This window comes from Camelus ferus, chromosome 5 (assembly GCF_009834535.1).
Source record: "Camelus ferus isolate YT-003-E chromosome 5, BCGSAC_Cfer_1.0, whole genome shotgun sequence".
NCBI lineage: Eukaryota > Metazoa > Chordata > Mammalia > Artiodactyla > Camelidae > Camelus > Camelus ferus.
In genome coordinates, this window is record NC_045700.1 from 50,996,165 (window position 1) to 51,008,736 (window position 12,572).

Genomic DNA, 12,572 nt, shown 5'->3' on the forward strand with positions numbered 1-12,572 from the left:
AATTATTTATTGTGGCTTTAGTGAATTTGATGTTAAAATGCATTTTTCTTTTTAGTAGGATATTACCAAATCAGTCCTTATTTCTCAGTATTTAGTATTTCTCAAATACTGCTCTGAAGTCACAAAGTCCATAGTATTTATCCATGTTGGGCACCCAATGCCAGACTTTTATGTCTCTATATTTCCTCTTAATGGTTATAATAAAATTAGTGTACTGAGCACCAGTCACTTGCCAGCCATGCCTATAAGTGCTTTACATACTTCATATCCTTTAATTAAATCAAACCGCTCTCTTTGGTTTCTAAATCAGCATCTCCACCCAGAGGAGGAAATCATTAGGTGATAGAAGCCCAACTGAAACACTAACTTGTTTAGGAAAATGGCTCTTGGCAAAGTAGACACTGGGTCATAAACTAATGGGAGAAGCACAATAACCAAAACAAACTTATTAGGAATGCTTCAAAATGCCCACACTTTGAGAATTTCTCCTTGTGGTGGTACACAAAAGCCAAGAAAATGAGGGCATGATCTTCATTTGGGATAAAGCTGATTTACGTTGTGCCTATCTGAGGTCAGTCTACAATCATCATCAGCTTGAAATGGCTCCGAACGTTTTGTCTCATTCTACTAAGGTCAGACTCCTGGGGTGAGGGAAGGAGTGGTGGTGTTTGGGAAACGTGCACCGATAAAATCATAACAGCAAACAGACTGAGAGATGACTGTGCGCTGGGCGCTGTGCCACGGGCTGGTGCGGGGTATCTCACATAACCATGAGAATGGCCCCAAGTGACTGGTATCAGCCACTTAACAGTCATTCTTTTGTCCAATCAGCAATTACTCATTGAGTATCTACTAGGTAAGGAGCTATTCTTGGACAAGGATCCACCCTTGCTTTCATGGAGCTCTTCTTTTAGTAGCTACTGCTTTTCAGGCACCTGGTTCTCAGTATGAAGAACCCTTGCCTCATGAAATGTACATTCTAAGATTAAATGCTGTATTATCCTCACTTTATTCATGAGAGAAAGAGAACCAGAGAAATCATACATTTGCCAAAGGTCACACAGGGGAGTCAAGATTCAAATCCAACCTCTCTGATCATAATGGCCCTGCCTTTGGACTACCAGATACTGCCTTCCAAAGGAATATGCCTTTTCACACAAGAACCGTCCATAGACTGAACATCTTCCATGTAAACAGACACTTCTTTTGAAACACATGTAGATACTATTATAATTAATAATAATTGTAATATTGCCATGTTTTTTCAAGAGATAACATAAGTGCAACTATAATCATAAAAGATGGCATTTTTTTGAAGTTTAAAACATTGAAAAACACTGATCTAATTCTTTTTTAAAATTGTGGTTAAAAAAAACATATAACATAAAATTTACCACCTTAATCAATTTTTAGGTGTGCAGTCTGGTAGTGGAAAATACTGATTTAATCCTTCATTCAATAATTCAAGTAAGTCTCCTGCAGGATGCTCATTAAACTTCAAATTATGCACAAGAGATGTTTGTAAGGGAGGAAAAGGTGAGAACACCTTCTCTTCACATCATTCTTTTAAAATATTAGCAATTATACCTTTGCTTGCAAACCTACCTGTTCCAGAAACTCTGCACTGAAAATGGGCTGGCCGTCCCTCAGAAGTGACAGCATCCTGAAGTGGGGTGATGATGGCAGGAGGGTAAACTGGCATTTCCTGATCGGGAGACACAACTTCTGGAACTAAAGAAAGGGACCACAAGACTTGTCAGGATTAAATCGCCCTACAGACTGTGGAATAAACATGCCAATGTATCTGAATTTCTCTGGCAGTGGAGCATTTTCAAAATCTCAAAGTTGGGGAGCAGTCTACTTTTAGGCGCTCCACACTGTGTTTTTTTTTTTAAATGTACACAGTGAACACAAAAGCGGTTTCTTAGGTTTTATCTTAAACTGAGAGGGAGCGAGGGATTTCTACCTTCCACTGAGAGTGAGGCCGAGGTCGTGGCAACCCCGTAGTCATTCTTGGCTTCACAGGTGTAGACAGCTGCGTCCTCCGGGAAGGCTTCAATGAGCAAAAGTGTGTACTCTTGCCCATCGTGAAGGAATTTGCACTTGAAGCCAGTGGAAAGCAGCTGCTCTTCCTTGTACCAGGAAATTTTTGGCTGTGGTCTGCCGGATATCACAGCACAGAAGCGGGCAGGCTTGCCAGACTGCACAGTAACAGGCTGGAGCTCCTGCAGGATTTCGGGTGGTTCTGGGGCTGGGAGTAAAAGAAAACAAACAGCCCATGAAAAACACGAAAACACAAGAAATCACGGGAAAGTCTGCATTAACTTGTCATCAGGTAAGGTTATGTGCCCAGAAACAAAACTTTGGAACTGTGATACCTTTACTTGCCTCAGAATGCTAGAACATTCTTTGTGCTAAGAAGGAAGAAAAACCTGGAATTTTGTCCAGAAGTAGAGGATATAGCTTCAGAAAGATACTTTTGATATTTGGGGTGTGTGTGCTGAGAGTGTTGAGTTTCTCAATATAACGTGGTCACCCCTTTCCTGGTTCAGGTCTGGGTGGGGGGCAGCAATGGACAGTACCCTAAAGAATTTGAGAACAACTTCCACATGCTTCCTATTTTTAAAAGTCATCTGGGCAAATCACGTGGTGAGGTGGCTCATCCCACTCAGGTCTGTTTGTTTTGCAAGTATTTGCATACACGTCACAGTCATTTCTTGGATGAAAGGAATAAGTGAACGTCATTTTAGATCTAGTTAAAGGCAGTTAGGTAGATTTTAAAAATTCAACTTTCTTGTTATGCTAATTAAAGCATATTCTTAGTATTGTGATAAGTGAGGGGAACTGGGTGGTTCCTGGAACCAAGAAATGAGGAGAAATGACTTTTTTAAATTGAAGTACAGTTGATTTACAATGTTGTGTTAGTTTCTGCTGAGAAATGACTTCTGTGAGGCTGGTTTCTGACACGACCACGTGGAAAGAACTTTACTTCTCAGTGCCTCAGCTTTTCTACCCCTAATGTAAAAATCGAAATAACTGGGTACAGTGAGCACTGGTCTTCTAGGGGCTGAGGGAATGCTGGCAATGTGGTTCGCTTTTATGACCCCTGTGATTACTCTTAAGTGTTTCTTCATCTGTCTCAGGGGTATTTATTCAGAGACAGGACCCCAGGTCAGGACAGGGGTGAAGGCTCCATTCTTTCCGTGTACGTAGGATAGTCTCAGATTTAGACCAGCCTCAAATTCAGCTCTAAGGTTTCTGATGAGGAAAGTGGTTGGTTTACTGGCACTCCTCTGAGGACTTGGTGGCACGTGGAATCCCCCCTGAAGTCAGAGCCCCTGATTCTCGGGCTTGGAGCTCGCCTGTGGCTCTCCAGGTTCTCCCAGGCACTCCCTTATGAAGGCTGGGGACACCCCCACCACTTATAGTGCTACTAGTACCTAGGCAGTCAGGGCCAAGGGCAGAGAAGAGAACAGCTGGATGCTGTATCTAGAAACCCATTTGGGGTCCATTATAACTGACACACAGTGGATGTTTCATAGTGTTCACCAACTAAGTAACAATCTAGCCATCAGGTGCTTTCTGGAAACGACATCTTAGTCCTTTAACAGTTGCCATCCCTTTTCCATAGGTAGAATGTGAAAATAAATGTAGCTGCAAACATATGAATACTAGGGGGTCTTTAGAAATCACCTAGGAATAACCAGAACTCTAGTAAGCTGAAGGGGAGGATTTCAGATGGATGCACAAAATGTGTTAATATCTCTACCTACCGTTGACATAGAGAGTAACAGAACTTCTGTTCCTTCCTGCCACAAAGGTGTATTCACCAGCATCACTATGCCTGGTCTCAGAGATAAACATCCGGTGGATTCTTCTCTCCACCGTGTAGTGGTATCTTTCTTGAATTTGGAAATTGATTTCAATGCCATCTTTATACCAGTGGGCATCAACATCGTCTTCATTGACCTCAAACTCCACGACAGCACGCTGTTTCTCAATAACCTTTTGATGGAGCAATATAAAAAGAAAATTGAAGCCCTTGTTTCCTTTCAGTTTTAACCTGTTTATAAAACAGCTCATGGCAGGGAGTGGGACAACGGATATAGCTCAGTGGTAACCACATGCTTAGTATGTGCAAGGTCCTGGGTTCAATCTCCAGTACCTCCATTTAAAAAAAGAAAAAATAAATAAAAACAGCTCATTCGCAGAGCATGCCAAACCTACATATTATGATATAGAAAGTTGGTGGGTTACAGCACATTCTACGTTCCTGCCTATCCTTGGACAAATGGTGCCCAAACTTCTTTTGCACAGAATCATGCTTACACCTGCGCTGAGGACGGAGGCTGCCCCAAAGAGGTAATGTTTGCTTCTTAATTAATCGTAACAGAAAGACTGACACTTTACATCTGTGGGTTGTTTATCACTGACAAAGCTCTTTTAAGTTCCTATTCGGTTTGATTTCATATGATGTGAACAATAACCTTGTGGGCTAGGTGGGATTTCCTCATTTTTACAGGTGAGGAAATCAAAGTTCAGAACGGGACAATAAAGGATGGAGGACACACACAGGTTGTCTGAATTCCCACTGAAGGCTCTTTCGCCGTGGCCTAAGGTCTGTAACGCCTGGCTCTCCTTGGATGAGCAAACGATAAACATGAACCCCAGTGATGCTTCTCTTTCCATGTTGTCTCTGAGATGCCGTGTGGGAGGGCTGGCACCCACGAGGACAAGCTTTGCATGTATAGTCAGGAGCCAAGGCGTTTGCTTAGCATCCCTGCTAGGAATTCAGCTTCGCTCCAACTGGTCTTCCTTTTGGACCTCAGAGAGAGTGTTCCCAGCCAAGTCCCTGTATACCTGCCCCTGCGCAGCAGGAGGCTACTGAGAAAATGCCACCCGATTTTGAATTCCCTTCATTCTAGTTACTGTGTGAACACCACAATTTAAACCTTAGTTCTTTTTGGATTGGTGCTGCTTGGCAAGTGGCCATTTATTAGACAGTGAGGTTTCTACAGCGGCTTTAATTAAAGTATTTAGACAGCTGCTAAGGACACACTTACTCCCTACGTGAGAGAAAACTGACTAAACTGATGTCAGCACAAGAGTATGAGCCAGTAGGGATAAGCTGATTTCACTTTTAGAAGATTATAGTTGCAAAACTTCAAAGTCAAAAAAACCGAATGATAAAATTACAGATTATGAGCTATTGATGATTTCTCCAAAAATTCAGCACGCAGACAGTACCTGAACCTCCTTTTTAATGCTTCGGATGCGAACGTCTCTGCCCTCTACAAAGAGGTTAGCGCTGGACATGTTGCCTCCTGCCACCACTGTGTACCGCCCGGCATCAGACATCCGGGTGGATGGGATCAGAAGGCGGTGGACATATTTCTCCTTCTGTATCTTTATTCTATGGAGGAAATGGAAACTGAGGTTTAATGTGTGATGACTCATAGGAAGCCAGGAATCACTGGGATGTGGCAAAGAAGAACGACTGACCGATCCACGAGCTGCAGCTCTTGGCCGTCTTTCATCCACTGCACAGTGATGTCAGGCTCAGAAACTTCACATTCAAACACGGCTCGCTTCTTCTCGAGAACCTTAATGTCCTTAATGTGTTTCCTAAATTCTATATGACGAGCTGGAAAACAGCATGTAAAAAAAATTAACCTTCTTAACAGCTTTGCTAAGATATCACTCACAACTATTCAGTTCACCCATTTAAAGCATACAGTTCAGTGGTTTCCAGTGCATTCAGAGTTGTGCAACCATCATCAGAATCAATTTCAAAGCATTCTCATTACCCCAAAAAGAAACCACGCACCCCTTAGTCATCACCCTCCAGACCTCTCCCATCGTCCTCCCCTCAGACTTAGGCACCGATCTGTGCCTCTATAGATTTGTGTCGCCTGAACTTTTCCTATAACCGAAATCATATGACATGAGGTCCTCTGTGACTGGCTTCTCTCACTTAGTGTACAGTTTTTTAAGGCTCATCCATGATGAGCATGTATCAATACTTTCTTTTTATTGCTGAATAATATTTCAGTGTGTGGATATATCACATTTTATTTATCCATTCTCTAGTTGATACACTCATATTTTATATAGTGTGTCTGACATTTATTTTTATAGATATGACATTTATGAAACCTTACCTTCCACATAAAGAGTGGCTGTCGAGGTAGCTTTTCCAGCCACAAAGGTGTACTCGGCAGCATCCCCAAAGTGAACATTCCTGATGTTCAGTGAGTGGGTGAGCTTTTTGGTTCTCATCTGGCACCTGTCAGTTGATTTGATTTCCACGCCATTCTTTAGCCATTTGTAAGAGATGCCTTCGTAGTTCACCGTCACCTCAAAGGTGATGGTGTCCTTTTCTTCAGCATTGATGTCCTTCAACATGGATGTAATCATGATTGCTGCAAAGGGGGGAGGAGATACACCCAAAGGGATTTTGTGTCAATATGATGTGGGTTGTAACAGGCAAAGAGTGAAAATTGGGATGTTTTTAGTACATCTGTTAAAGTGCTCACAGTTCAGAGATGAGCTACGGCAGTATCCAGGTACCCCCCTCTACAAGACAAGTGACACAGGAATGGAAAAGACAAGCAGTAGACACCGGAGAGTCTTTACAGAGAGCCCCTCAACGCTGCTCTAATTGAAAATTTTATCCAGATGGGGATGCTGGTCCCTATCTCAGTGTGAACACACAGTAGATGCTGCACTCGAGGTAACTGGTCAGGAAGGAGGAATGTAGGATATAGAGTAACACCGAGTCTATTGAGTGTAGTTTTGTTTTTAACTTACGGGTCACTTTCAGGGTGGCGCTGACTTGGTCATTGCCACAGACAAACGTGTATTCTGCCGAGTCCTCTGTGCTGGTGTTCATGATGATCAGCTGGTGGAGTTTTCCCTGAACCACGATCTTGAACTTTTCACTCATCTCAATCTCCACGCCGTTCTTCAGCCACATGGAAGGCACGTTGAAGTGGGAGACCTCACACTCAAAGGAGGCAGTTTTGGTCTCAGGTACCTCAATGTTTTTCATGGTTTTCGTAATATGTAGTGCTTGGGAAAATCAGAGAGCATGTCAGTTAATATATTTAATTTAAAAAAAAAAAAGAGGAAGTGAGCAAACGAATGAAGACATGGGGATCACCTAGAAATACCACAGGGGCTGCCTCATACTTACTCTCCACAAAGAGTTTAGCTTTGCACTCCAACTGCCCCACCACGGCTGTATATTCGCCAGCATCCGAGGGAGAGATGTGCTGTAGCATCAGTTTGTGGACCTTCCTTTCTGAGACCAGCCTGTGTTTGTCACTCGGCTTAATCTCCACGTTCTTGTGGAACCATTTTACGGGGACTGTGTCATGCGAAACACTAACTTCAAAGGCAACAGTGGCATTTTCCAAGGCAGTCACATCCTTTGGCTTCTTAATGATCTTGACGGCTAATGAGGAAGGTTGAAGCAGTTTAGTGATATGCTTAACTTCAGGGTAACCGTGAGTTGGCCAACTTGGTAAAGAGTTTCTAAGTCAACTTACTCTCAACATGTAGTCTGGCACTGGCTCCCAGTCTTCCAAGCTTAAAGCCGTAAACGGATTCATCCACAACGGCACAGTTTTTAATCCTCAGAGAGTAAATGTTTCCTTTGACTGAGATGGTGTACTTTTCATTGGATTGCAGCACAACCCCATTTCTGAGCCACTGGACACCTTTTACATTAGGGTGTGTGAGCTCAACAGTGAAAACAGCATCCTGCGTCTCTGTCACCGTGAGGTTCTTCAGAGTCTTCTTAATTTTGACAGCTGAAGACAAATTTATGATCCGTTTAGAAAATAAAGATGAGACCACCAAGTAAGAGAAGTCCACAATGAGATCGTTACCTGGTCATCTTGCAGAAGAATGGTTATCAAAAAATTTACAGTTATGTAGCATCTCAAGTGTTTTTAAAAGACACTTCGAATTAACACAACATTTTAAACTGACTATACTTCAATTAAAATAAAAAACACTTTTGAGACTATTCAGGAAAACCTGGCATCCGACTTGAAATGTACAACATATAATAATTTTTCTACACTTGAATGAGATGAAGGTTGCATAGCTGTATGCATAACAGCTTCATCGATGGACTGGAGAAAAGAGAAAGAAGAACAGAGAATGGGAGCATCTAATTTAGCTGTTCCACGGCTGGTACCTAAGAACTGGCTCCCTCACATCAACCCGTCTTATAGACAATCTCGCACCTTGTGGTATATGGCTCAGAAAGAAAGTTCAGAGAGTTTATAATGATTTTGTGAAATATGGACTTATGGCATCCAAAAATGGTTATACCACTTGACTTTCAAAGTAACTGTCAAAAAACATAACATGACTTGAAATGGATAAATCTGCTATTATGTCACTGACCTTCAACTTTGAGTTTGGCAGATGTTTTGGATGTGGCCACCTTGTAGGTGTATTCTCCAACATCATCTAGTTTAGTGGCAGCAATGATAAGTCTCCTTTTGTGGCCATCAGATTGACTTTTGATGTTGTTACTCAGCGGGAGGTGTTTGCCATCCTTCAACCATTCGCCTTCCGAATCTGGGTTGGCAACTTCACATTCAAACACCGCTTCCTGGGATTCAGCTACGGTCTGATCTGTGAGTGGCTTAGAGATGGCACCCCCTTGGGAACAAGAGAAATACAAGGGTGAGTCCTTTAAAAATACTTATAAAGAAATCTTTACACAACTAAATATAAAATATCAATTTTTAAAACATGATTTTTGATTATGAAATGTCTAATAAAATAATTTTTACCCATATTGAGAAGGTACCACAGAAAGCCCTCATTCTAAGTATGTTATCATTGATAACGAGGGAAAACAGTGGAATCAGGAAGGTTCTGCACAGGACAAGCAACTGTTAAGCTATACAGAATTCTGAGAACTTAATGTGCATCACATCACATGGGTGGGCTCTAACCCAGTTCCTTCTTCAAAAGCATTCTACTTAGTTTTCTAAGGATGGTTTCCTGGAAATGTGTCTAACATTTGACTGGAAAAGATTTTGCTGAACAAAATGTCTAGTCATCGATGTTTCTAGAAGATTAGGGATTACTATATAGTGAAAATCACTATTTTTGCCTAACGTCATCTCTTCCGTGAAGTTCTCCCCCACTGCCTTCAGTGCTGTCGTCCACTCACAGAGATGATTACTCGTTCAGCAAGTTAGTTGCTAGCGTATCCGTTCCTCCCTAAACTGCAAATTCCTCAAGAAGACTATCACGCCTTATTAATTTTGATATTCTGAGTTCTTAGCAGTGTCCAGTCCATGGTAGGTACTTCAAAAATCTTGGGTGAAACTACATAGGGGCTCCTGGTTTTTTCTTGCTTTCATGCATTTAAAAACATGTAGTTTATATTAAAAAATATCAAAGCGTAGGATCTGAAAGTTTGTTTCAGAAGTTTTTTCATGGTCATATCTCTGAGGAAATCTTATAATGTAATAAAGTATAAACAATGAAACTGTCATACCAAAGAAGATACACTATCAAATCTGACTTGATTTTACTACCAGATGTTATGGACTATGCAATTTAATCTCAATGTCATATTCCAACTCCTCAGTACTTATATTATAATGCACCAAAACCAATTAATGATGACTTCTAGTTTTTTCTTGACAATTTGGTTTACAATTTTGATTCTCCATTTTAAAGCCAGGAACTTCTGCTGAATGAGAATGGTCTACTTCATGTCACAAGAAAGAGACATGAGGATACACACATTGTATTATATTTTTAAAATACTCATTGGGTTTATAAAAAAGGATGAAGGGAACAAATGAAACAAAAGGGAAAGGAACAAGAATGATAAAAAAAAGAAATATGTCTTTACAGTAGGAGAGCTTAAATAGAGTTCAGTCCCACAAATGTGAATTGACCGTCTATCATGTGCAGCATACTGGACTATATACAAAGGTGAGAAGGAGGCAGTTCCAGATTTGAGGAGCTTATACTCAGGTGTGACAAGAAGAAATGGGGAATAAGACAGGTATTTGAGGCAGGGCCATGAAAGAGATACATATAAAGTGATCCCGAGGTCGGAGGAGCAAAATCTTATACAAATGGAAGGTCAAGGAAGTTCTCCACGGAGGAGATGACATTTGAGGTACATCTTCCTGGAAGAACATGTGGAATTTATGCTGAGGGGGACAGTGTTTAGAGTATTACCAGTTTTGAGAAAAGCATAAGCAGAGGCATGGAAGTGGGAAACTGGTGGGAATTCGGGAGGAAATGGGCGACAATTTCTTAAAACAACTGCCCCACGTAAGAACTTAGGTTAAATGATGAACGTACTAACCTGCCACGGTAAGTTTTCCAGATGTCCTATTTTCTCCAGCATAAAATGTATATTCCCCTTCATCATCTTTCATCATATTCAGAACTGTTAACTTATATATTTTTCCATGAGCTTCAATTTTATATTTAGAACTGGGTTTAATTTCCTTGCCCTTAAAATTCCACAAGACATCAATTCCTGAGTGGGACAGTTCAACTTCCAAAACCACATTTTGGGTTTCTGTACAGGTAAGGTCACGAAGACCTCTGATAATTTTAATTTCTGGGGGCAAAAAATAAAATAACCACTGAGTTATTATTACCCTGGGAAAACAGAATGCTTAAAATAACACCAAGTTAGATGGAAGAATTCTTACTTTCTACAGAGAGATCACAGCTGGTTTCAACTCTGCCAACCACCAGCTTGTAAGGTCCTTCATCGGAAGCATGGGTCCGGTTAATCACTAGCCGCTGCTTTGTGCCCTTGACGATGGCATGCACGCGATCATCAGGCTTGATCTGTTCGTCATTTAAGTACCATTTAACAGACGTCACATCAGGGACTGAGACCTTACATTCAAGCACAGCCTTGGTGCCCTCAATCACGTTAACATCCTTGAGAGGTGTTATTATATCAACACCTGCAAAATGACACACACAAAAATAAAATACTGATGAATATGAATTTTGTTGGAAATGCCTCCTCATTAAAGCCCTCTACCTTGCCTGACAAGTGTACACATAAAACTGTAAGTTGCACTCACTGTAGACAGAGACGCGCCCACTGGTTGACAGTCCAAGGGCTGGAATGGTGAAGGAGTAATGACCAGCATCCTCCTTGGTCATGTCTTCGATAAGTAGCATGTGTGACTGTTTGTCTATCACAATGTGAACCCTGTCACTGGGCTGCACTTCTTGGCCATCTTTCATCCATACACCTTCCACATTCTCTAAGGACACTTTAACTTCAAGCTGAACGATGTCACCCTCACAGACTTTTTGATCACTAAGTCCTTGTAGGATAGCAATGGGGCGGGCTGCAAAATACGGGGAGAAAAAAGAACGTTATGATCATTTATTATCATAAAGATGCTCACTGCAGGCTGAAGGAATGGGAAGACTTACGTTTCATCTTCAGTTTACAGGTTGTCTTTTTCCCATCGACAACAAAGCTGTATTCTCCCTGGTCCTCCTTGGTCACATCCTTTACTGTGAGGTTCTGACGTCCACGGCGAGATGTAATTGTGTACTTGCCGTTGGATTTGAGCTCCACATCATTATGATACCATTTGCCTTCTATATTTTCTGGGGATATAATGCACTCTAACTCCCCTGAAAATGATTCTGGGACTTCTATGTCCTGAAGTTCTTTCAGAAACTCAACAACTGCACCTGACACATGAGATTAGGAGAAATTAATTTCTCTGGAGAGTTATACATCTATTCTTAGGATAGAGAAAATTCCTTGTAAATCTCTTATCTGTCCCCTTGTAGACCTCTTCTCTGACCCTATTCTCTCAGGAATATTCTTAATCTCTCACTGCAGGACTAAGAAATAAATTGTCAATAAAAAGGAGTTATTTTAATTTTTAAATTAATTTTAAAGCACAGAATTATATCCCAATAAAAATTCTAAAGACCAGAAATCAAAATAACCTTGCTTTAAAAAAAATCCAAATTGTTAATCTTCTTAACTAGCAGTATATATCATGATTCTTGCTCTGAAGCTTGTATCTAACTCCCAACAATTCTTTTTGTGAAATGAAAACTGCATAGCTAATTTTATCACATGCTAAGGGTGACTTTAACACTTAAGTAAACAATGAAATCATTATTTACTACCTTCGACAATAAGTTTAGCTGTTGTTTTTATGTTTTCATCTTCCGCAAGTACACAGCTATAGTCTTCAGCATCAGACGTGTCGATTGTCAGTATGGAGAGGAAGTGAACTTTTCTGTCAGAGTGCATCCTATATTTATCTCCCGTGTGAATCTCCACACCATCTTTATACCATTTCACTTTGACAAATGGCTCTGAAGTTTCACATTCAAAGGTTGCCATGGTGTCTTTTTCCTTAGCAACAACATCTTCTAATTCCTGCGTGAAAGTGATCAATTGCTTGGCTACAAAAAAGGGGGGAAAATCACATTATATTAAATTAAATTCACAATTTGGATAGTGGGAAAAGAAAATAAAAAGACTACATCACTGGATACTCATGGATAAATAGAAACAG

At 40.9% G+C, this 12,572-nt stretch overlaps 1 protein-coding gene across 50 annotated transcripts in view; it reads right to left on the bottom strand.

Annotated features, from left to right (window-relative positions):
• The window catches only part of TTN (titin), a 269,971-nt gene that overhangs the window by 226,202 nt on the left and 31,197 nt on the right, over positions 1–12,572 (bottom strand). For all 50 annotated transcript variants that reach the window (XM_032479832.1, XM_032479831.1, XM_032479812.1 and 47 more), the window contains 15 exons: positions 12,178–12,459; positions 11,461–11,727; positions 11,100–11,372; positions 10,713–10,976; positions 10,358–10,618; positions 8,419–8,679; positions 7,551–7,814; positions 7,196–7,456; positions 6,811–7,071; positions 6,162–6,422; positions 5,503–5,644; positions 5,248–5,413; positions 3,774–4,005; positions 1,967–2,251; positions 1,606–1,731 (listed from right to left, as the gene is read on the bottom strand). In XM_032479832.1, the coding sequence (XP_032335723.1) occupies positions 1,606–1,731; positions 1,967–2,251; positions 3,774–4,005; positions 5,248–5,413; positions 5,503–5,644; positions 6,162–6,422; positions 6,811–7,071; positions 7,196–7,456; positions 7,551–7,814; positions 8,419–8,679; positions 10,358–10,618; positions 10,713–10,976; positions 11,100–11,372; positions 11,461–11,727; positions 12,178–12,459 (3,606 nt within the window). The remainder of the gene's footprint in view (positions 1–1,605; positions 1,732–1,966; positions 2,252–3,773; positions 4,006–5,247; positions 5,414–5,502; positions 5,645–6,161; positions 6,423–6,810; positions 7,072–7,195; positions 7,457–7,550; positions 7,815–8,418; positions 8,680–10,357; positions 10,619–10,712; positions 10,977–11,099; positions 11,373–11,460; positions 11,728–12,177; positions 12,460–12,572) is intronic.